The sequence below is a fragment of the Nyctibius grandis genome, chromosome 21 (assembly GCF_013368605.1).
Source record: "Nyctibius grandis isolate bNycGra1 chromosome 21, bNycGra1.pri, whole genome shotgun sequence".
Classification (NCBI taxonomy): Eukaryota; Metazoa; Chordata; class Aves; order Nyctibiiformes; family Nyctibiidae; genus Nyctibius; species Nyctibius grandis.
This window is the reverse complement of record NC_090678.1, coordinates 2,413,073-2,438,211: the sequence shown is the minus strand read 5'-3', so window position 1 is coordinate 2,438,211 and position 25,139 is coordinate 2,413,073. Positions and strand designations below refer to the sequence as shown.

The 25,139-nt window shown below is 41.0% G+C and overlaps 1 protein-coding gene across 1 annotated transcript in view; it reads left to right on the top strand.

Moving 5' to 3' along the window:
* PLA2G4A (phospholipase A2 group IVA) overlaps nt 1-23,557 on the top strand; it is a 78,175-nt gene extending 54,618 nt beyond the window's left edge. The window contains exons 10-17 of the mRNA XM_068416968.1: nt 4,217-4,354; nt 4,675-4,767; nt 8,235-8,306; nt 10,284-10,526; nt 17,820-18,004; nt 20,441-20,636; nt 21,385-21,542; nt 22,932-23,557. Coding sequence (XP_068273069.1) covers nt 4,217-4,354; nt 4,675-4,767; nt 8,235-8,306; nt 10,284-10,526; nt 17,820-18,004; nt 20,441-20,636; nt 21,385-21,542; nt 22,932-23,063 — 1,217 coding nt within the window. The 3' untranslated portion in view covers nt 23,064-23,557. The remainder of the gene's footprint in view (nt 1-4,216; nt 4,355-4,674; nt 4,768-8,234; nt 8,307-10,283; nt 10,527-17,819; nt 18,005-20,440; nt 20,637-21,384; nt 21,543-22,931) is intronic.
* The last annotated feature ends 1,582 nt before the right edge of the window (nt 23,558-25,139 follow it).

Sequence of the window (25,139 nt, the reverse complement as noted above, 5' to 3'; positions counted from 1 at the left end):
GACACATTTGTGTTCAGTGGCTTCTGGGAATCTGATAGTAGAGTCTGAGAACAAGAAGTTACTCAGGGGTAAGTGTTCACATACTTAGGTAGGTGGATACTTATTTGATTGGTGCAACAGGGCGGTGGAGAACAGGCATTAAATGGACCTATTCCTCATGGCATACCGTGGGACTGAGCCTTTTCTTGGCTTTTGAGGCGCATCTTTTCCTGCCCATGGAAAGACAAACAAACTGTATTTTAGCTCAATGGCCTTTTATTTCTTTATCATTCTTGGGTTTGGAGACTTATTCTTAGACCATTTTGTAACCATTAATTTTTTTTTTTCCTGAAAATAAGTCTAACACAGTAACACCCTCTTCAGGTTTCTGTGAAATGTTAAGTGGTGGCCAAGTTTTGTTCTCTATATTTACAAAAAAATTATTTCCTACCAATTGAAAGAAGTATTGCTTATCCATGAAGTAGCTAAGTACATTGCAGGAGTCAAGAGGAAAAAAAAAGCCGGTGTTTCTCCAACAGCAGAAAGCTGCTTAACATTAGTATATCAAACAGGTAAAGGGAAATGTCTTCATTCATACAGGATTATTCCTCTTTCTAAGACTGAAATTAGAATTGAACAAACAAATTAGATATTCTACCTCTTTTTTACTTCTTGCACAGTGTAAAGTACTGTTGGTAACACAAAAGGGGCTTTTGCTTTTATTTATTTATTCGGTAGGTTTTAATCCCATCTAGTAGCCTCAGTTGAGAGTGGGTCCCATTGTGCTAGATGTTGTACAAGGGAAAGGTTATATATATCTATATAGTTATATATAAGACTGAGAAGGGAAACACCAAGTGGCTTGCCCAAGTTTTGTAAGTCAGGCATTGTATCCACATTTCCTAAAAATATTACTTGGATAGTTGCCGTCAAATTTTTGTTCGTAATTGAAGATGAGGATATAAATTAGGTTAAATTTTTCATGAGAGAATGTCTGCTTTCCTCCTTAGGAAACTGAAACCTTTTTGTTTGAAAATGAAAGTATTTTTGGTTTTTGATGACCTTCTGTTTTCTGATAAATTTCATTTGGATTACTTATTTACCATTTTAAAACCAAAATTATCTTTAGCTAATAATGGCCGCCTCTAAGCAGGACCAGAAGCTGATCTCATTTCTCTAGACTTACCAATTGGTCTAAAAAAGGTATCGCCTCTGCCAGTGGGTCTTGTTTTTACTTTTTTGAGACTATCTTCTATATCATTATATAGGATGCTAGATCTTGATCGTTTCTGTTGTAAGCTTTTTTCCTCCTTTTAGAACTGAACAGTTGTTCGTGATGTTAAACATCCAGTTAGTTTTGAACAAAGTATTGTATTTACACTTTCTTATTTACTAGCTTTATAGATGTAGGTGAGATCTTTCATGTTGTTTCAAGTTGAAATGCATTAATTAGATCAGATAACATTCCTTCCGGGAGCGATGGTGCAAGATTTCATGCAGCTGCTGGTAGCTTTCATGCCCCGGGCTCTGCATGTTTTCCCTACCACTAGCATTTCTGACCCAGGTGGTGCTGGCAGTACCCAAAACTGCAGTAATCATTTTAACTGAACATAATTACAGTGATTTAGTTAAAGATAGTTTTGTGGGGCTTTATTTTTTTTTTTATTAAGATAGCTTCTTTAATGATAAGAAATTACTTGAAGATACTGATATCCAGTGTTAAAGAGGGGAGTGGAATTCAATGTTTGGCTTTGGTATTGCGTGGTTCCATCCCCTAACAGCTCGTTCACCAGCTTTCTCTTGCTGCAGTGCCAGACCAGTCAAAATTTGGATTTTGGGGTTTTTTGCTCTTCAAAGTCATTATAGTAAACTTATGTCTATGAGAGTGTGCATTGCTCCATACCAGTAAGCGCTACAGAATTCATGTGGGAAGCAGGGGTGCCTTGAGGTATGGATTCATAGCACTTGGATCCTAAGCTCCAGGTTTCAGAGGGATCCTTCAGTCGGTGCTTGGTGAGCCCCATTCATCACGTGTACTGAATCACAGAATCAGCCAGGTTGGAAGAGACCTCAGGGATCATCGAGTCCAACCATTGCCCTGACACCACCCTGTCAACTAGATCATGGCACTAAGTGCCATGTCCAGTCTTTTCTTAAACCCCTCCAGAGATGGTGACTCCACCACCTCCCTGGGCAGCCCATTCCAATGTCTAATAATCCTTTCTGAAAAGAAATTCTTCCTAATGTCCAACCTGAACCTCCCCTGGCGAAGCTTGAGGCTGTGTCCTCTTGTCCTATCGCTGGTTGCCTGGGAGAAGAGGCTGACTCCCACTTCACTACAACCTCCCTTCAGGTAGTTGTAGACTGGGTATGTGGCCTTGATCTGCCCGCAGGCAGCAAGGCTGGACTGCAAAGTGAGTCTGGTCTCAGCGTGTGAGTGCTCTCCATGTAGATATGTGCCCAATCCGGAATCTGCCAAACGCTGAGTGTTGGCAAAATATTAATTCTCTGTCTTCCCTCCTGAGAACAGGCAAAATCTGTTGCATCTTCACCTGTTATGAAGAGTTAGAGTTATGATCTGACTTACATCAGGGCCACATCCAAAATGCAGTGAACATGCTGAGAGGTTTGACTTTAGTACATTTTGGATTAAGGCATAGCCAAGGAACTAGCTGGGTTTACTGGGATGTGAACACTAAGTATTTCTCTTGGTAAAGAGTTCTTGTCTCTTGGGACGTTCAAGTCCTACTCATTTAAACAGCCACTGTCTCAAGGAGCTTCTGGAATGGCAAAAGCTAATGCTGAAGCCCTTTAATCTGAAGGCAGAAATCTTATTTCCCTAAGCAGGATATGTGATTTGAGAAATTATCTTCTTCAGTGCAAATACAAAAATGAAAGTGCATTGTCACAGGTGAAATTATTTCGAATTCTAAATTTAGTTTTGATGTCAGCATGGTTCTGAAATACATATCTGCCAATTCCTGTTTATATATCTAGAGGGAAATACCATTAAATTCCTGGATTGGGTCTTCAAAGGAATTTCCCTCTGTTCCAATAAATGCGAAGATTTGTGGGTGGTTTATTTGGAAAATAGGATGTTTTATTTGCCTTAGCATAGATAAGCGTTGCCCCATGAAACAAAGCGCTCAGCAGTCGTGATTAAATCTTTCCTTTTCAGGATGAGTGGTTAACCTTATGCGTAACATTTCAACAGAAACACTGAATATCTTGAGGAGTGGATGTCACACTGTGACTTGTGGGGGTTTTTCAAGGCTGTTTCTTTTGCCTTTCTATTTCAGAATTCTTTCTGATTTGTTTACAGAAGCAGTCAAATCGATCACTACTAAAAATATGGAAGATAAAATAGATGAATAGGTGAAATACTAAAAATGCAGGGTGTTTTTTGTTCGTTATTACTTCCTTTTGGAAATTAATTTTGTGATGTAAGCAACTCCACTGGTATCAAAGAAAATATTTCAAAATCAGCTAAAATCCATTTTCAAGAAAGGCATATATCATAGAATGTAAATCACTTCTGAAATTTTCTGTTAAGATCAGAGAGTGCATTTGAACATTTTATTCCATATTTTTATTGAGCTCTCTATTCAATGAAATGGCAGGTACTTTTAAAAGTATGTTTTGCATTGTTTCATATTAATAAGTCTCTCAGCTGCCTCTCAGCTTAGCCTTTTCCAGTTGGATTTCACTAGAAACTTTAGGTTTTGGTGGAGTCCAAATGCCTCTCCTAGAATCTTTCACAACTTTTTGTGATATTAAATAATTTTCCTGCTGCCTTTGTCACCGCCCTCCACATTTTTGGTAGGATCACAGTGAAAGAAAAGAAACTTGGAACTTAGATCCACGTTGCATTTAACGTGACAGGGAATCATATTCAAGCATGAGATGAAAACCAGATGTAATTTGTTTTTTTTTTTTCTTTCGTGATCGCTACTTTCATACTTCTGTTTTTACAGCCTCATATTTTTTCACCAAAGTTTGTTGTGATAAGAGAGAATGAGAATTCCTTCTTTGCTGTGGCATTAGACTGTCCTTCATTTGAAATCAAAATATTGACTCCTGCACAACCTAAGAGATATTCCTGTTGGTTATTTAGCTTCCCATTGAACTAAAATGTCTTTACTTGGACAGGAGTTTTATTCGTTTATGTATATTCATCCTCTGCTTCTGTTCAGGTTGAGATTGCTAACTACACTCAATTTGTTTCCTTATTTTGCAGACTGGGTGGAATTCAGTCCATATGAGATTGGTATGGCAAAGTATGGCACTTTTATGTCTCCTGATTTGTTTGGAAGCAAATTTTTTATGGGGACGGTGGTGAAGAAGTATAATGAAAATCCCTTGCATTTCTTGATGGGTGAGTATGTGACAGAAAGAGACTTTAAAATAAAACTCATTTCAGTAGTTCATGGACAAGGGCTTTTAAATGCAATCACACAAAATGTGAGATGAGAAGTAGACTTCTCAGTTTGTTGGGAGACATCCATTTGAAAGATTTCATAGGCATGGATTGGCATTCCCTGTTTTTATTGTTTCTGCTATGTATATCTGAGCTTATGACTTAGCATGTTGCAAAATCAGAGGCGTGATCAGAGAGCAAGCATCTGCTTAAATAGTGAAATATATGTTTTTTCTCTTCCACCAGCCTCCATTCATTATTTACTTCTTCCCTTTCAGGTGTCTGGGGCAGTGCATTTTCTATATTATTTAACAGAGTGCTTGGCGTCTCCAATTCTCAAAATAAAGGTCCCACCATGGAAGAAGAATTAGGTAATATTAGTAAATAATTCTTCTACTATGTGAAACAATTACTAGCAAGATTCAGTGCACTCTCACTCTGTGAAAGGATGGCGCTCTGCTGGTAGTCACTTTAAGAATGTGGAGTTCAAGTAACTTTAATTGTTGACACTGGTAGATGGTGATGAGGTCAGAGAAAGAGGGTTAGTGATTGTCTTTCACTTTTGTTTCTGATTGGTATCAGAGGTACTGAAAGTCACATGCGTATATCCAGCTATTTTCATGAAGTGAAAAGAATCCAGCTCCCTGTTATGCTGGTTTTTGGAGACTGGAAGCTGACAAATACTTGATAGTTACTTGTGTAGTATGTACAATCACACTAAGCTGTATTGTTCAGGGGACCGGTAAAGTAAAACCAAATTTTATCATCTCTGAATTGTTAGATTGTTCCATCCTAACCACAAGTCACCCGTTGGTATCTGATCCTTTGCTTACTAATTTAGTGATTTCGGTTTCATTCCTAATGCACAAGTGGCAAAATGACTTTAAGGAAAGAGTTGTAGCTTGGTTGGGATAGACTTTACTGTGTTTTATTTGAGAATGCAGTTGATAATGAAAGGTTTTTTACACATTTTCCTATTCAGAAGACAGCATTATGGGGAAGTATATAACCAATCAATAAATTGTACTAGACAGTCAGATTTTACTGAAGAGCATGGAGAGAAAATGCAGATTGAGTTGATTTAAAAAAAAAAACAACAAAAAAACCCCCAAGGCCCTTAGCTGTCTCTGTCTCCTAATAGATGGTGTTCAGCTGTTTGATAATGTACTTATTTGTAGATGAAAATAAGACCTGTGCCTCCAGGTTCGTATTTCTGATACACCTCATGAGTGTTAATACCTACTAATGGAGGATCTCTGTCACTAAATTTGATAGTGGAAAAGTCTGTGTTAGTGCTTTTTAAGATATTGAGAGACAGAATGTTATCTCTCATCCATGGCTCATTTCACATATAATTTAAAAAATATGGTTTGAAGTGGGATCAGATGTGAAAATACTGATGTGACTTGAACCACAATCTACTACCAGAGCTGTAGATGTCCCAAGGAAACCTTGGTACCACCAAAGGGAATGGCAAAATGCTAGTGGACATCAGAAGAGCCAGTCTGCACACAGCATGTATAAATCACGCCTAGAAGCAGTAAATAATAAATTTTGCAAAGAGATTGCTTTAATGAGATGATTTGATGTCCAAAAATTGCATTTGTTGTTTTTTTTAGCTTCCTCTTCTGGTCGCTAATTTTTATTTTGATCTGTCTCCTATGTCATCACTCAAGAATTTGTACATGTTTGTCTTTGGTGCATGTTTGTCCACTGACGGTATTTGAGTAGTGGTTGAGGACCCACTGAGTATTAAAAAAAGTCTTTGAGGAAAAATACGTGATGACTAAGCTCTTCTGTTTCTGTGGGGATTTTTACAGTGTTCTATGTAAGTCTAAGAGGGCATAAACCTCTTCAGAAAAAAGGCAACAGTGTGGTCATCTGTTTCCAGTATTCATTACCAAGAGTAGTAAAGCCGTGGTTTTTTACACTTGATATTACAGTGACTCTCTCTTCAGTCTTTTCTTTCAGCCAGGTGTGCTTATAGGAATTAGATTTAGACTGAAGCAAAAGTGCAAAGTCTAATTGCCATTGTTTTGATGCTGCCTTTGGTAGAAATTACAGCATTTGTTGGAAATTACAGCCCAAAGCAGGGATATGCCACCAGAGACCATCATCTACATTATCCTTCTGTGAGAAAAAGTAGATGTTATTTTATTTTCATTTTTTACTGGAAAAAGCAATTAGTTGATAATATGTTACAGAATCACAGAATAGAATGTTGGGGATTGGAAGGGACCTCGAAAGATCATCTAGTCCAATCCCCCCGCCAAAGCAGAGTCGCCCAGAGCACCTTGCACAGGGTCGTGTCCAGGCGGGTTTTGAATGTCTCCAGAGAAGGAGACTCCACAACCTCTCTGGGCAGCCTGTGCCAGTGTTCAGTCACCCTCACCGTAAAGAAGTTTTTCCTCATATTTATGTGGAACCTCCTGTGTTCCAGCTTGCATCCATTGCCCCTTGTCCTGTCAATGGATGTCACTGAGAAGAGCCTGGCTCCATCCTCATGACACTTGCCCTTTACATATTTATAAACATTAATGAGGTCAGCCCTCAGTCTCCTCTTCTCCAAGCTAAAGAGACCCAGCTCCCTCAGCCTCACCTCATAAGGGAGATGTTCCACCCCCTTAATCATCTTCGTGGCTCTGCGCTGGACTCTCTCTAGCAGTTCCCTGTCCTTCTTGAACTGAGGGGCCCAGAACTGGACACAATACTCCAGATGCGGCCTCACCAGGGCAGAGTAAAGGGGGAGGAGAACCTCTCTTGACCTACTAACCATACTCCTTCAACTTCATTAGGAAACAACCCGCATTCAGTTTATTTTAACTGGCTTCAAATTTCATTTAGAGGTTGTTCCGAGCATACAGTATAGTAGGGAATAAAGGGGTTTAGTTTTCAAAAGTCTTCTCTTGGATACAGTTGCATCGCTGGACTTCAGTCTCTGTCTCCAGTCTCTCCAAGATGAGGCTGCTCATAAAACATTGCAAATCTACTGTATTTCAAGAAGGACTTCCCTCCATAATTAGCAAAAATAATGTGGTCAGCCTATAATACATTCACCTCCACTACAAACCTTACCTGAGGAGTGGCATGTGTTGCTTTTTCAGTACTCATTTTGACTTTGAAATAATTCCTTGAGATAGTAATGAACAGCTAACAATGACTTTGTGGTTGTTTTGGAAACAAAGCTGTTAACCCTAACAAAATGTAGATTTTTGCCAGGGAAGTTCACTCATTTCTGTTTTTATTTCTCTCACTTAATGTTACGAGATGAAACCATTGTCTTTTCTACCTCTGTAAAGGCATTGGCCTTTATTTTTCACACATACTCCAGTAGAGCTTTCATAACCATCTTGGCTTTTGTTTTTCCCCCACTATTTTTAAGGGTACCCATTCATATATGTATGAATGAGGTTAAGCATTCCTCTTTTTTTTGTTAATTAGCAGGTAGTTAACAGAATTTAATGTTGTCTTCCTAATTCACTAGAAGTTATTGAGAGGACAGAAGCTATACATGTAAATTTTAATCAATGTAAATGAAATGTGTCAGGTATGTGGTGCAGAGGTGAGTGGTAGGTGCTGCTTTAGGATTATATTTTGTTTTCTCAGCCCTTTGGCTACTCTGCTTAGTGCAGGAGCTTTGCAAAAATTGCCAGCTAAAGCCAATATATTCTGATATGATTCTGAACATAGAGATGTCCACAGCAGATCGAATCTCTTCAGCTGTATTTTCTTTTGTGAAGACTGTGGTAGTTTTAGGACTCAAATCGTTTTGAAATTCGTAGCTGTTCTGACAATTAAACCCTAGCAGTTTGAAGTAATTTGATATTTCTTTCAACAGAAAATATTAGGCTAAAGCACCTTGTAAGCAATGACAGTTCGGACAGTGAAGATGAATCACAGCATCCAAAAGGTAAGGAAATCCTCACGTTTCATTTCATAGTTTACTTTTTTCATCAGCTTTCGTGTAACGTGATCAAGTTTGTGGATGTTAGTAATTAGCCATGGCTGGTTTTCCTGTCTTACCAATAGTCTCTTACAACTGAGAGCTTTGCTCTCATTTATACCAATGGTAAAACTTAATTACCTAGCCCAAGGATCTTAGAAGGAGCCAGTGGCTCAGCGAAATAGAGAAATGTTGAACAAGAGACCCCAGGAGGGCCTTTGGCTTGACTTCATGCCTCCTGCTCAAGCTGATGATCAAATGATTCTGTCACACATCTTCAGTCTTGGTGTCAGCCCAACAGGGCTTCACAGAGCTCTGCAATTTCACAAACACCCAAAAGTTAGGCTTGCTGAGCCAGTGATCTCCCAAAGTCTGTTGCCAGCAAGCTACTGAGCTCAGAGGCATGTTCGAATTGTTACCAGCCCAGCAAACTAACATTATCGATTGTTTTCAAGGGTTCCTTGATCAAATATTTACTTGAGAATGGTTTAGTTTGTGTTCCCAGCTTTACAGATGACATTTGATACTGGAAGTTCCTACTGCTTGGCACAGGGTTCTAAACAATGCCCAAATCGAGTTTCCCAGAAGAGGCTCTACCCCAAGGGCAGTGGGAAGAAAAGATCCTATTGAAAATTATCTTTAGGCACCTAAAGCACCCGGGGATTTCTGTGATTTTAGTCAGGGTTTCTGTCTCGTCCTGGTAATGCTTTCTGTATTTGATGATTCTTTTAGGGACAACAGTGAGCTGAAGAAATAAATTATGTTTTTAACAACTAAAGCAAAGATGGGAATGCAGCTCTTTGTAATTTTAGGATCTACAGGAAGAAGAGGAAATCTTGTGTGATGAGACAGTGCATTATGTCATTAGCTCAGTTAAATGATTACTTCTTCAATTCCCCTTCTGTGTAAAATAATAGGGAGAGGGTGATGCCACATCTTATGTTTATTTGCGGATTTCCTGTTTAAGCACTACAGCCAGCACGGAACACTACATTTCTCTCATAGTTTGTAGCCATAGTGGGCAACCTACAAATCTGTGATCTGTAAAAACCTGATAATCCCTCCCACTTCTATAGAATATTATTGTGCAGATGTTGGACCTCTAAACTTCATGGTGTTTGATGCTTGTTTTTTCTCTACTTATATAAAAATCAGCTCCTTTAAAGCCTGGGTTATAGGGGCACATTTCAGTGCTGAATTTAAAGTATCAAGCCTCAGCCTGAATTATCTCTTTATACAAACACCCCAAAAAAATCAAGTTTTGACAGTTTGTGAATGCAAGGTAACGCCAATCCAAGTAATTTGTACTGCAGCGTCTAGCAAAGTCTAGATGTTTCATTGTACTCTTTAGTTAATTAAATCTAGATATTGATTGTTGCCTACAGTTTGTTGAAAGGATATTTTCAGATATTTTACAATTCCCATGCTATAGCATTCTCTTCTAGGCAGACTGACTTTGCCTTCTAGAGGAAAACTGGGTTTCTAGCAATCAGCAAAGGATGGAGCAGGGTGTCTACGCATCCAGATGAATTTAGGTCTACATAGAGTATGGATCGTGGCGACTCAAGTCTGACCTCTGAGCACAGGAGAGTTTGCATTTTGTGTGCTAGCACAGATAAAGCCATATCCTTGTTGCCATCCAGACTAATTAAGTCTGGCTTAGGTCATCTAACACATTCCCAGTCTGTTTTCCTGATGGACACATCCACACTACTGTACTGCAGATGAAAAGTTTCACTGGCCTGTGAAGTTAAGAGGATGGTTTCTCTCCATTCCTCTGAAATTCTTGTGGCAAAGCTCCTTCATTCAGTCCATGACGCCTTGAAAGAGGGCTATGACCCAGTTCCTTTTGTTTTAATAGGTCCTTTATTTTAGTAGATCCAGAAATCTTTGTTTTAATATGTTAAATGTCTCACCATTGGTTATTTTCATTTTCCTCTACAGGCACTGAAAATGCTGAGGTGAATCAAGAATATCAGAACAGCAGCCAAGAAAGCTGGGTGCAGCGAATGCTGATGGCTTTGGTGGGTGATAGTGCCCTTTTCAACACCAGGGAGGGGCGCGCTGGAAAAGTGCACAACTTCATGCTGGGATTGAACCTCAACACCTGTTACCCACTCTCTCCTCTGGCAGACCTTCTTACTCAGGAGTCCGTGGAGGAAGATGAACTCGATGCAGCTGTTGCTGGTTAGTTCGCAGAAAGCCTGTGGTGCTGCTTATTCATTAGTAAAACCAGAAATAGTGAGTTCTCAGTGTGGTGACATCGAGCTATGAGGCTTTCAACAGCACGTACCTGAAGGCAGGAGAACATTTCTGTAGTGGTAGTTGTGAGTATTGATCAGCAGCAGAGGTTATGAGGTGACTGGGTGTCACAGAGAGCACCACGCAGTGACTTCTGTCTGCTGCCACCTCCCGTGTCCCCTGGCAGAGTGTGAACAGTCCCCTCCTTTTGGAGGGGAAGAGGCTCTTTGTTTTGAAGGAATTGCTGGCAGAGGTGACCAAGCTGCTTTGGTGTATGGTGCCCTTCATTAAGGCCACTTTCTCACTCTCTTGGACTTCTCCAAATGGTATTCTGTAGTGTTCCTTTTCTCTTACTGGTGCTAAACCTTCTGGTGGAAATAAAACTTTTCCTTGTCCTCCTACAGGGCTTCCCTTTTCCAAAAATTTTGTAGCTTTTCTGCTGTCTTTGTCTTCCTCTGAAAAACCTGTGGGGGCAACACACTTCTTTACTTGTAGATTCTTACTCTGCTAACACCATGTAATTCCTGGTGTGAGTGATCTGTTGGGTGCATTCACATTTCACGTGTGACAGATGTGTAGATAACATCCACCCTTCATGTTGGCAAAAGCAGGAAGCAGGAATGCAGGTAGAAGATTAGAATTTCAGAAAAATGATAATTTGCAAAAGAAGTTCAATGTCTTCCCCCACTCCATGAAGTACATGGTGTCTGGGACAGTAGCTGCAAAGAATCAGGAATCGCGTTTGATTAATATTTTGAAGATGTGCTATAGACTGTTCATTACAATCTTCTCAATGAGAGCTGATGAATTTCTTCTGGCACTGGTGCTTTTATTTTTTCTCCCTCAGTAGGCAACAGAGCACTGAGTTAAGGATATGAGTTTCCCCCCTATAGAAAAGTTAGGTCACAGTGAAGATGCATACTTGATGTGTTGGGGTGCTGATTGACAGCCAGCTAAACATGAGCCAGCAGTGTGCCCAGGTGGCCAAGAAGGCCAATGGCATCCTGGCCTCTATTAGGAATAGTGTAGCCAGCCGGTCTAGGGAAGTGATCGTCCCTCTGTACTCGGCACTGGTGAGGCCACACCTTGAATCCTGTGTCCAGTTCTGGGCCCCGCACTTCAAGAAAGATGTTGAGGTGTTGGAGTGAGTCCGGAGGAGGGCGACCAAGCTGGTGAAGGTTCTGGAGGGTCTGACCTACGAGTGAACAGCTGAGGGAGCTGGGGTTGTTTAGCCTGGAGAAGAGGAGGCTCAGAGGTGACCTTAGTGCAGTCTACAACTACCTGAAGGGAGGTTGTAGTGAAGTGGGAGTCGGCCTCTTCTCCCAGGCAACTAGCGATAGGACAAGAGGACACAGCCTCAAGCTTTGCCAGGGGAGGTTCAGGTTGGACATTAGGAAGCATTTCTTCTCAGCAAGGGTCATTAGGCATTGGAAGGAGCTGCCCAGGGAGGTGGTGGAGTCCCCATCTCTGGAGGGGTTTAAGAAAAGCCTGCACATGGCACTTAGTGCCATGGTCTAGTTGCCATGGTGGTGTGAGGGCAATGGTTGGACTCGATGATCCCAGAGGTCTCTTCCAACCTGATTGATTCTGTGATTCTGTGATTTGATGGAGCCTCCACATCAGTTTCTGTCATACAAACTGTAATGCTTCTGGGTTATTACGGATTATTACTGACATCCATCAAGCCGAGGAACTACAAATCTCTGAAAGTGGCGTTCCTCCCGTGTTCTCGTGTAGCGGCTCAGCACTGCCAACCATCCCTCGTAATAGCAGTAGTCACTTCAGCCCTTATTTTCTAACTAGAGGAAAGAGATTGTCCTAGCTGGTCATTATGCAATAGTAAATACCAGATGTCGTTTAAAAGCTTAAGTAGCAGACGCTCTCTAATGTGTATTTGTTAATGTAACAAATCCCGTTGAGTGGTTGTATAGTAATTTCCATCTGTACTCCACTTTCTAAATATTTTTATCATCTCAGAGGTGTTTACAGCTGGGTAATCTTAATATTTATAGTAGTTGTAAAAGAGGCAGGAAAGCGGGTAGTAAATTTAGCGTTGGAAAAAATGACAGTTGATGAGAATTTTGCATAATTAAGACGTGGATAATCTTCAGAATCAACTATCAGCTTCCTGGGTTTTAATTTCAATTGAAATAAAATGCTGGTTTGACAGAATGAGCCTGCACCTCTGAGACAATTACTTTTGAGTGCCTGAAATTTCTCTGGGTAAAATGTCTGGCAAAAGTTTGACATGACTACAATTTTTTTTAGTGTTAGCTGAAGCCCACACTCATAAACCTGAACTAACAGCTCAAATCTAACAGCTGTGAGTAGTTGCAATATTACAGTCAAGAATAGTTAAAAAACTCTTGAAATTTCAGTAGTTAATATAAAATTTAATCATTCAGTAGCGTGTTAAGTATATCCACATTTTAATGCGGTGAATTTTGCTAATGTATGTAAGAGCCTAGGAGCCCAGAGGAGTAAATAGAGAGGAAACTTTGGTGTAGATTTAAAATATTGTATATTACCAAGGCCCTGGGTGCATTTAAGCTTTGCATATTTATTCCTACCGCTAGCAGTTTATCTATCAGCTTAAGCACAGAGAGAAGTCTGAATTGCTTTAGGACTTACTTTCACTTTATTACCGTACACTCCAAAGGAGAAATAAATGAATCCAAAAAGTTATACATAATACTTTACATCTCCAGTTGTCTCAAACCTTTTTGTAGACCCACTGAGGCACGTGGCAGAGAGTAAGCTGTGGCAGACCTAAGCCGATGTTACAGTCATTACTAAGGGTTGAATTTAGGGTCTGCAGTGCATCCAGCAGAGATCCCAGCTGCTTGATCTCAAAGTAAAATGCTCGGCTTGGCTTTGCTACGGATTCTATTTTTGCCGAGCGTTTTCTTAATTGATCTCAAATAGGCTTTAAAACTTTACACCACTTGAATGATTTCATTGGTGAACTCAGAGTTGTTCTCTTCCTGTGCCTTGCTATTACAACACACCAAAATCGCTTGAGAAAATGCCAAGTGAATAACAATAGGGAAAAAATAACTCATAATCTCTGCTTCCTTATTTCATTATTTATGGAGACTCTGCTATGGTAGATGCACATCAGTAGCAAATGCTCTTTGCATCTCCCGTACTTCCATTGAAGCTGACAAAGTTTGATCTCTAGAGCGTGCTGTCTTTTTTATTTCCAAACAATTCTTAATATCTGTTTGTGTCTATGATCACTGTAGGTCAGGTAGGCATGCTGTGCTGGTTTCACACAGAGCTGTACTCATAAACATCTTGTGCTTCTCCCAGTTTCCTGTTTGATGGACTGAAAGCTTCTCATGATATGAATCACAGAATCACAGAATCACAGAATCAACCAGGTTGGAAGAGACCTCAGGGATCATCGAGTCCAACCGTTGCCCTGACACCACCATGTCAACTAGACCATGGCACTAAGTGCCATGTCCCATCTTTTCTTAAACACCTCCAGAGATGGTGACGTATGGATGCATCTTTCATAAAAGCCATCCACATGGGCTGAAAATTAATGTCCTGGGCTCTCAGAGCATAAATACTCCATTCAGTCTTCATAGTGGTTGATGAATAATGATGGATTGACTTACCAGGGCTGCTAGAGTATATAGAATGATCCTCCTGGGTTCATGTGGTGTAAAGTATAAAAAGAACAAAGGTTTCTTATCCAGCCCTTCAGAATAACTGCAGCACAGGTTATAGAGCAGGTGACGCTTCTTTTAGTATCAGGGATAATGATTGTACATTACAGCTCTCCCAGGAGCAATCGCGGGCTCCCCTGCAGTGTTCTGACCCACGGTTCAGTCTGCCTGCTTGCCTTCTTTCACCAGGGTATTGTGTGCTGCTTCTGGCCTCTGGCTCCAGATCCTGGGTAAATCAAATCAAATTATACGCTGAGACTGCCTTTAAAGTCATGTTGTTAAAATGACACTGGGTTATCTTCATTGCTTTTTGAATTCTGACCCCGTAACGAGGACACAAGTTACATTTTGGAAATTTTCTTCTCAGTTCAAAGATTAGAAATGTCCTTCTAAAATGAATTAAAATAAGAAGAAAAACCTTTAAGCTGAATTTCTTCTGTAGTCACAGAAGACCACAAGTAATAAAAACAGTCTATATGGTCATTATAAATTTCCTGACAGGAGTATGATGTTTTATGATTTAAAATTAAACAGGTTCACAGACCTGTTGGAGACCAGCGTAGGGGAAAGGGACCTGGGGGTCCTAGTGGACAGCAGGATGACCATGAGGCAGCAGTGTGCCCTTGTGGCCAAGAAGGCCAATGGCATCCTGGGGTGTATTAGAAGGGGTGTGGTCAGCAGGTCGAGAGAGGTTCTCCTCCCCCTCTACTCTGCCCTGGTGAGGCCGCATCTGGAATATTGTGTCCAGTTCTGGGCCCCTCAGTTCAAGAAGGACAGGGAACTGCTAGAGAGAGTCCAGCGTAGAGCCACGAAGGTGATTAAGGGGGTGGAACATCTCCCTTATGAGGAGAGGCTGAGGGAGCTGGGTCTCTTTAGCTTAGAGGAGACTGAGGGGTGACCTCATTAATGTTTATCAATATGTAAAGGGCAAGTGTCAAGAGGATGGAGCCAGGCTCTTCTCAGTGACATCCCTTGACAGGACAAGGGGCAATGGGTGCAAGCTGGAACACAGGAGGTTCCACATAAATATGAGGAAAAACTTCTTTACGGTGAGGGTGACTGAACACCGGCACAGGCTGCCCAGAGAGGTTGTGGAGTCTCCTTCTCTGGAGACATTCAAAACCCGCCTGGACGTGTTCCTGTGTGATATGGTCTAGGCAATCCTGCTCCGGCAGGGGGATTGGACTAGATGATCTTTCGAGGTCCCTTCCAATCCCGAACATTCTGTGATTCTGTGATTCTGTGAAAATATCATAAAATTATTATGATAAATTTGATGATAGAGTCACGAAGGATATAAGCAATAACAACAGTCCTGTTCTTCAAAGCCTTTTTGGTAGGAGGTTTGTCTATGCAGTAACACTCCTATCACAAACATTATTATAGGTGGTACAAGTCCTGTTTAAAGGATCGTTGTTGACTTTGAAATTCAAATTTTGTAAAATAAGATAATACAAAACTTGAACAAAAATGTTTCTGCAATTTCTAGAAATTCTGTTGAGAACAAGGGTTAGATTATGTTTAAAATGTTGTCTTTAAAAAAGGAGGAGGAACCCAAAACTGGTTTACCTGTGCTAAAAGGATCTGTAGTAAGTGTATTTTTTTTACCAGTGTTTTTTTAATTACAGTGACTTTGATAAAAGCTAATATATTTTCATTGATATATGCTAATTCATGCTTATGAAATATATCTGGTTCTAAAATAGGTCTATAAACACACTTAGCCCTTTAGCGATAGTTAATGGTTAGAAAGTATTTTCTCCCTTAGAAATCAAGACAAATATTAGGAAACTGGTGCCTCATTTCTTAGCAAAGTGCCCTCTGATAAATAATAATAAAATAATATTAACAACAGAAATAAAAAGTCAAAGTATCTGTTCTGAGATTATTTTGCTGCTCATAACAATAAGTTTTCCTCACGGATCCTGAAATGATAGGAACTAGAATTTGAATTTTTTTTGATGGATTTTCTTCACATTAAAATATCTTTTTTTTCAGATTACTTCCATCACCAATAAGTAGGTGCTAGGAAATCTAATTATACAAGAAATAATTCTTATTCTATTCAGCATTCCTTAGATTATGCTGCCCTCTACAGATACCAGCATTAGTTTTTAGTTAAAAGACAAAAACATGCAGTGGAGATATTTTTAAGATCTAGAGCAAGAAAAAACTGTGAGGATAAAAGTTTTAAGTACGGATCATTTAGTAGTATCCAGAGACTTGGATAATTGCAAAGACACTTCGGAAAAATTGCTTGTTCTTTCCTGAGCTGCAGCCAGGGAATATTTGGGTTAAAGGAGAAACATAGAATCACAGAATCACAGAATCAACCAGGTTGGAAGAGACCTCTGGGATCATCGAGTCCAACCGTTGCCCTGACACCACCATGTCAACTGGACCATGGCACTACGTGCCATGTCCAGTCTTTTCTTAAACCCCTCCAGAGATGGGGACTCCACCACCTCCCTGGGCAGCCCCTTCCAATGGCTAATGACCCTTGCTGAGAAGAAATGCTTCCTAATGTCCAACCTGAACCTCCCCTGGCCAAGCTTGAGGCTGTGTCCTCTTGTCCTATCGCTAGTTGCCTGGGAGAAGAGGCCGACTCCCACTTCACTACAACCTCCCTTCAGGTAGTTGTAGACTGCACTAAGGTCACCTGTGAGCCTCCTCTTCTCCAGGCTAAACACCCCCAGCTCCCTCAGCCGCTCCTCATAGGTCAGACCCTCCAGACCCTTCATCAGCTTGGTCGCCCTCCTCTGGACTCGCTCCAACATCTCATCATCTCCTTCAGCCCTCAGTTTGGGCAGTAGAGACTGGAGACTATTTTATACTGTACCGTGATGGTAACAGCAGTAAGTGGCTTCCATGTAATTCTTCCCAGTGCTTAAATTCCAGGTATGGAGATGGGATACCGTTTCTTTTTGTTCCTAGTATAGTAGTGAGGATGAGGTCGAGATATTTGGTGTAGGTTGTAAAGCCAAGTGATTTGACTTGGTAGCCCTAATTCTAATGGACAGAAACACAGACAAGCATCATGCAAGAGCAGAGCCACGTTAAGGCAAATTTCAGTTATTTGGGGAAGAGGAGCTGCAAAGGTCAGGGGGTTTGGGAGGGAACCTGGGGGAAGAGGTTTGGGCAGGGGTTGTAGGCCTCTGAGGGGATGCACGTTAGGAATCTGTCTCTTAACATCCCATAAACACTTTCCTTTGTGGATGGGTTGTTAGGGATGAAGGGGTGAAGCTGGGAAGGCTAGGCTCAAAGCTGGCCATTTGTCCCCTTCGGTTAGGTCTCGAGCCACCTCTGCTTCTGCCTTGGGACAGGGCGTTTGTGTACTTGACCTACTGAGGTCCCTTCCAGCTGTTTTTTTTCCCTGCATTCTCCCATTATTAAGATGAGAGTTAAGGTTACACATGAGTTCATGGTATGTTTAGCTGGGATACTGTATATTTTGAATTCTGTGGAATCTTCAGTAGTTGGGGGAACACTTCAAAGCCCATCAGAATTTCTGTTCTTAACTGGTGTGTTCACGTTTGGTTTTGTTTTCATTTGTTCTGTGCAGATCCTGACGAGTTTGAGAGGATATATGAGCCACTAGATGTGAAGAGCAAAAAGATTCATATAGTGGACAGTGGGCTTACATTTAACCTGCCCTACCCACTTATCTTAAGACCTCAAAGAGGCGTTGATCTCATCATCTCTTTCGATTTTTCAGCGAGACCAAGTGATTCCAGTCCTCCTTTCAAAGTAAGTAAGATAGGCCATTCCTTTCTTTGTGCTCATGAATTTAACTTGACCCAGTTGTGTTCTTCTGGTCGGGTTGGTTGTGCGTTTCATGGTTCCAGAAGACCTTAGCGCTGTTGTATCGACAGCATTGGAGCAATTTGTTTCCACATCAAGGCAGAATATTGCACTCTGCCTCAGTTCCTGTTTACGTGACTCACATGAGCCAACTGACACAAAGAAGGCTAATATAATTTGTTTGAAGTAGTAGCTCTGTTGTTTTTATGGAAGTCTTGCCTTCACACTGAATTGCAGAATTTTATTTTATGTCAGTATTAAACAATTTACCATTGTGCTGGTGCTCTAGCTCTGTACGGTTGTTCTCCTCTGATGTAAATGAATGGTTTTCTGTCATCATCTTACAGAAGTGTCTCTCAGTCACTCTGGTATTGCTAAATATATAACATTTTGGAAGTGGGGCTGGCTGTTCATTTAAATCTCGCTGGGATAATCCCAGTACTGGTTTAAGTAGGATTCCTAAATCCGTTCAGGCCAGAGCAAAGCAACCACAGAAAAATACAGATTAAATGACGTGACTTTTCTGTAGCAGGTGTGGAAAGCAGAGCTGTCAGTCTGTATGACCTGTACAACCTACGCATCCAGACAGCTCCAGCTGATCAGAAAGGCTTAATATTGGATCATTTTGGTAGCTGACACAGAAAAAGCAGCGCTTAGGAGACTATTGTGAGGGACTCAACAAAAAAAGACAATATTTATTTGAAAACCAAGTGGATTTTTAAAAATTGTTTGTAAGGAAACCAAGAAAACATGCCTGTTTGAGATATAACTGGCATTCTTTGTTGCTTTACAGATAAATTTCAATTAGAACAAACATCATTTTTTTTTCCTTCCTCTTGCTATCAGGGGACAAAACCCTCAAGCAACGCTAAAAAAATAACTGCAGTAGCAAGATGAACTCTAGATCAGTGTTGTCAAATGGAAAGAAAACCAAGATTCAGTAGAATAACAAGGAGTAACTTCTATAATCTCTAGTTCTCTTGGGGACTACTTGGAAGAGTAGAGCACTGAGAAGACTTAATAGTGCTGAGATCCTTCATTTTTCCTTAATTGACTGAATGCCACAGTCTGTTTCTTCCTTTAATTTTCTGTTTATTGAAGAATTCACCTCCTTTTTTGTCATGACTGAGTATTTTCCCCATCAACTAAATTTACTGACGCAGCACTGCCACCTCCTCTGAAACACCTTTTTCCTCCCTTCCTTAATGTTCTGCATGTGGACTGTGTACAAAAGGCCGTGTACAGTCGTCTATGTTACTCTTAGCCTATGCATTGAACTTTCTGTCTTAGTTAGCTGCAATTTTCCGTGTCCTTTTGGGGAACATAACGTAGCATGGAGAGATTGATTGGAAGTCAAGTGGTGTCCTGAAGGTTTTTCTGTAAACTGTAATTTAAAAAAGGCAAAATCCTTTTGCGCAAGAAAAAACGGTGGGAAAATTAAATGGTGCCTTAGGTTTTCGTGAGGCTACTGTTGAAGGGAATGGTTCATTATTTCTGAAGCATAAATATATGCATAATAAAGAGAGTGACGTACCTCCAGCTAATACACAGCTATAGTCCAGAGCAGAGACTAGATGCTAATGGCCTGAAGGACAGAAACCAGTTTTGTTTACTGCTTGGATTACAAAGAGTAAATGCCAGTTCAGGAGTTGGCCTGTGTCTATGGTAGCACTCTGATATACTCTTTACTCCAACACACAGGGAAATCAGCCAGCTGAAGTCAATGACTCTACTCTTGTTTTATCATTTTACACCCACTATCTTTTAATCTTTTGCGTATCCAAAACAGTTGCCCAAAGAAGGGTCCTATTTCATTCAAAACCAAGATTAAAGATGTTGACCTTCCCTCTCCTCCCTCTCACACACCCTCATTACACGCTTTTGAGTCATTATTTACAAATTATTTTGTTTACTGAGTTGTCACGAGGAAAAAAAGCCTGTTTTCCAGACTTACTTCTTCACTTAGCATGCCTTCAAATGCTGTTCTGTGCCATGATGTGACTCCGAACATTAACAACGCGTGGACTGGTGTTTATTAACTCTCACTGGTTTCCATAGCACTGATACTCGGTTTGCAAGTAAAATTACAGATGGTTTTTTCTAGCTGTCAGCTCTCTAAATTCACCCAAAGATCTATGTGACAGACCAGCTCTTTCCTTCCTGTGAATCACCGCAGGTGGTGAGGACTGGGCAGGCTGAATTAGGTGCTCAGTTTGCCATACTGGGTCATCGATACAAAGATTGACTTGGTCAGTCCTTCTGCCATAAAGAAGTGTGAGTTAATAAAACTGCTTCTAGAAACCAATTTGACCCGTGCCTCTACATAAAATCTCACTTTGCAGTGGATGCTTCTATGCACCTGAGTCTTTGTTATCTTTCCAGGAAATTTTGCTTGCTGAAAAATGGGCCAAAATGAACAAGCTTCCTTTCCCGAAAATAGACCCAAATGTATTTGATCGAGAGGGCCTGAAGGAGTGCTATGTTTTCAAACCAAAGGATACCTCTTCGGAGAAAGACTGTCCAACTATAATCCATTTTGTTTTGGCCAACATCAACTTCCGGAAGTACAAAGCTCCAGGTGAGCACACAGTTTCTCATACTAAATATAGCTGTTCTTTTGAAGCTTTATAATGACGTAGTGATAATTATTTGCATTAGTGAGGCTGCACCTCGAATCCTGGGTGCAGTTTTGGGCCCCTCACTACAAGAAAGATATTGAGGTGCTGGAGAGAGTCCAGAGAAGGGCAACGGAGCTGGTGAAGAGTCTGGAGCACAAGTGTGATGGGGAGCAGCTGAGGGAACTGGGAGTGTTTAGCCTGGAGAAAAGGAGGCTGAGGGGAGACCTTCTCGCTCTCTACAACTGCCTGAAAGGAGGGTGTAGTGAGGTGGGGGTCGATCTCTTCTCCCAACTAACAACTGATAGGATGAGAGGAAACGGCCTCAAGTTGTGCCAGGGGAGGTTTAGATTGGATATCAGGAACAATTTCTTCTCCAAACGAGCTGTCAAGCATTGGCACAGGCTGCCCAGGGCAGTGGTGGAGTCCCCATCCCTGGAGGGATTTAAAAGCCGTGTAGATGTGGTGCTGAGGGACATGGGTTAGTGGTGGGCTTGGCAGTGCTGGGTTAACGGTTGAACTCGATGATCTTAAAGGTCCTTTCCAACCAAAACGATTCTGTGTTTCTATGATTATATACTAGAAATACTTTGTCTCTGAAATAACTCTTATCTGTAGTAGTTAGGGATTTCAAAAGAGCCGTTAAAATATAAGATGTAAGCCCTCAGACCTAACGCTGAGATTGTATTTTTGCATTTGTTCTGTGTGCAGGCGTTCCAAGAGAAACACAGGAAGAGAAGGATTTTGCAGACTTTGACATTTTTGACGATCCGAATACACCGTTCTCTACCTTCAACTTCCAGTATCCCAATGAGGCTTTCAAGAGGCTTCATGATCTAATGGAGTTCAACACCCTCAATAACATAGATGTATGTATGCCGGTGTGGAAGGGGCTTAAAGGGTCTGGATTGTTAAATGGGAAAGGAGGTGATGTGAGTGAAGCCCTAAATCTGTCATACAGAAGGTACAGGGGTTTACTTCAGTGTTTTCCTGATTGTTATGACATATAAAGTGCTTCCTGCATTTAGTTGTGCCCCTGCACAAAAGTCCTGCAAGGTAACTGAGCAAAGGTGTTTGCACAGGGTGTAGACATTATGTTCAGGATTTTATACTCAGGTCTTTATGTATGCTGATTTTCTAACTGGAAAAAAGGAAAATGGAAATAATTGTTAAAGATCTTTGGAAATTTCTTTATCAACTAACTCAGTAATAATTATTATTATAACCTTGAATACTGTGTCCAGTTCTGGGCCCCGCACTTCAAGAAAGATGTTGAGGTGTTGGAGCAAGTCCAGAGGAGGGTGACCAAGCTGGTGAAGGGTCTGGAGGGTCTGACCTACGAGGAACGGCTGAGGGAGCTGGGGTTGTTTAGCCTGGAGAAGAGGAGGCTCAGAGGTGACCTTATTGCAGTCTACAACTACCTGAAGGGAGGATGTAGCGCAGTGGGAGTCGGCCTCTTCTCCCAGGCAACTAGCGATAGGACAAGAGGACACAGCCTCAAGCTTCACCAGGGGAGGTTCAGGTTGGACATTAGGAAGCATTTCTTCTCAGCAAGGGTCATTAGCCATTGGAAGGGGCTGCCCAGGGAGGTGGTGGAGTCCCCATCTCTGGAGGTGTTTAAGAAAAGACTGGCCATGGCCCTTAGTGCCCTGGTCTAGTTGCCATGGTGGTGTCAGGGCAATGGTTGGACTCAATGATCCCAGAGGTCTCTTCCAACCTGTGATTCTGTGATTTTTAATTGACACGAGCTGTAACACAAGACCATGATCCCAGCATTTGTATAGTGACTTGCCATATTCACAAGTGTAAATGATCATCCCAGTTAAATAAATGAGGTTTCTTTTTTCAGTGTAGTGAACAAATCTTGTTACTTCAGGACAAAGGAAGGAAAAGTGAAGATTTATTCTTTCTCAAGATAATTATTTTTTATATCCTTTAAGTATGGATTTTCTTGGTGTGTTGTTTTACCCTTCAGAATTTCATTGGGACTCAGTTTAAATGATGTATATTCGTGTGTGACTTCTTTGATGTTGGTGGTATCCTGTCATATCTTTATTAACTGCATTAAAATCGTTGTTTTATACAATCAAGAGAATAATATTCATAATAATACTCAGCAATCGCTTTGTGCAACGATGGAGCAGTGATAAAAGCAGGAGCAACAGTTGTTAACATCTGAAGGGGTATTTTCTGTCAGTTAATCAGTCATTAAAATGTTAGTTATTTCCCTGAATGACACATTGTTCACTGTTTTCCAGGTGATCAAGCAAGCTATGATGGAAAGCATTGAATACAGAAAAGAGAACCCATCTCGCTGCTCCGTGTCCCTTAGCAGTGTTGAAGCGAGGAGGTTCTTTAATAAAAACAATCTTAACAACAACCACACGTAGAAGATGTGTCATAGGTCCCACTCCTTCAAGAAGCTGTTTCTGTCTTTATAACTGGAGTCAAAAAGACATTATCAGAGCATCACTGCTCCTGAACAGGGCTGTGCAAAACATTTTCTTGTGAATTTTCAAGTTTCAATATAATTTTGTACTTCTTTTTTTTTAAAAACTAAAAACAATGAAAACATTTCAGTATGCTGATATCCTTATTTTAAAAACGATGGAATTAGTTTATTTGGACTATGGTCAATAGGGTTCAGTGTCTTTCTTTTTTTCCTTACAGAATTGTAAACACTGGTTTCTTGTAGTGGGGCAATTGTCTGATTTTTAGTTGATGTAAACCGGGCATATCTTGAAATGTGCGATGGAATCAGAAACACAACAGAATGGAACTTAGTAACAGAGACTGGGCCCCGCACTTCAAGAAAGATGTTGAGGTGTTGGAGCGAGTGCAGAGGAGGGCGACCAAGCTGGGGAAGGGTCTGGAGGGTCTGACCTACGAGGAACGGCTGAGGGAGCTGGGGTTGTTTAGCCTGGAGAAGAGGAGGCTCAGAGGTGACCTTAGTGCAGTCTACAACTACCTGAAGGGAGGTTGTAGCGGAGTGGGAGTCGGCCTCTTCTCCCAGGCAACCAGCGATAGGACAAGAGGACACAGCCTCAAGCTTCTCCAGGGGAGGTTCAGGTTGGCCATTAGGAAGCATTTCTTCTCAGCAAGGGTCATTAGGCATTGGAAGGGGCTGCCCAGGGAGGTGGTAGAGTCACCATCTCTGGAGGGGTTTAAGAAAAGACTGGACATGGCACTTAGTGCCATGGTCTAGTTGCCATGGTGGTGTCAGGGCAATGGTTGGACTCGATGATCCCAGAGGGCTCTTCCAACCTGATTGATTCTGTGATTCTGTGATTCTGAGACAATACTTATCCCTGGGCTTGGGCCCAGATTCCACTCTGCTTTATATCATGAGAAGATTTCCTCTGAGTTTGGTTTGGAAAGTCAGTCATTGCTAACTACTGCTGGGCAGCAGCGGCTCCCTGGGATGTTAAGTCGCTTGGCTGCTTACTAGCTCTATTAAGGTTGATCTTTTATACTGGAAGGGGTTTTACTCACTAATAACCGTGGGCTACATTGGCCTTACCAAAACTCCATCATCAAGCTGTGTTTCAAATGCCACTTTTCTTGCATGAGTAGTGTCTCTTAGAAAAAGCCCACCAATAAACTTCTGATAACAAATAGGTATCAAAGAAATGAGGTTTGTACATCTTTGATATTATAAGTAGGATCCTCAGCTGGTTATTAATGCTTGTAGAGCTTTTGTAACTGATGCTAAGAAGGATCTGCTCTTGAATCTTTTAATCACAACTATTTTCACAAAAATTGAAGTCCGCTTTACTACTGCTTAAGAATGTGTGTCTCCACTCTGCAAAAAATCCAGCCTCTCATATTTTCTTTTCCTCGTTTGTTCCACAAAATTACATCGCTCGAATTCTTGAGCTAATAGCGCCTGTGTGTTAAATTATTGTTAGTTTGTGTATTTCTGACCATAATGTTCAAAGATAAAGTGATTTTGAGTTTGATCACGATGAAAAGCATCACATTTCTGCAAAGGGACAGTGGCAATGTTTACTAGGGATAAATAAAACGTCCCTAGGTGACAATGTGAAGTAGTTATGGGTTATTTTTAAATATTTTTAAATAAACCCATATGTTAAACGTTATTTTAAAAAATATATTTTTAGTACCTTGAATAATGAAAGACCACGCACAGACATAGATTATTTCAGTACCAGCTCAACGAGTGTTGAGATAACTCTGCAAACACATAGAAAAGTGCAGTCACGCCTCTTACCTTCCTGATGGGGCTGTCGGGATCCTCGCGAAGACCACGGTCGCCATGAATGCTTTGTGCAAAGACTGTTTGAAGCGTGGCTGGTCTTTTGTTTGAGAGCTTTCTGACAAACAATTTCTACAATAACTGCTCGTTCATCAGAGTTTATTGCTGATTCAGTGGCTGTTCCTTTTATTGTGAATTATTGAGCTATTTTTAATTGCTAAAATCTGTAAGCCCATGGGAAGGCAAGTAA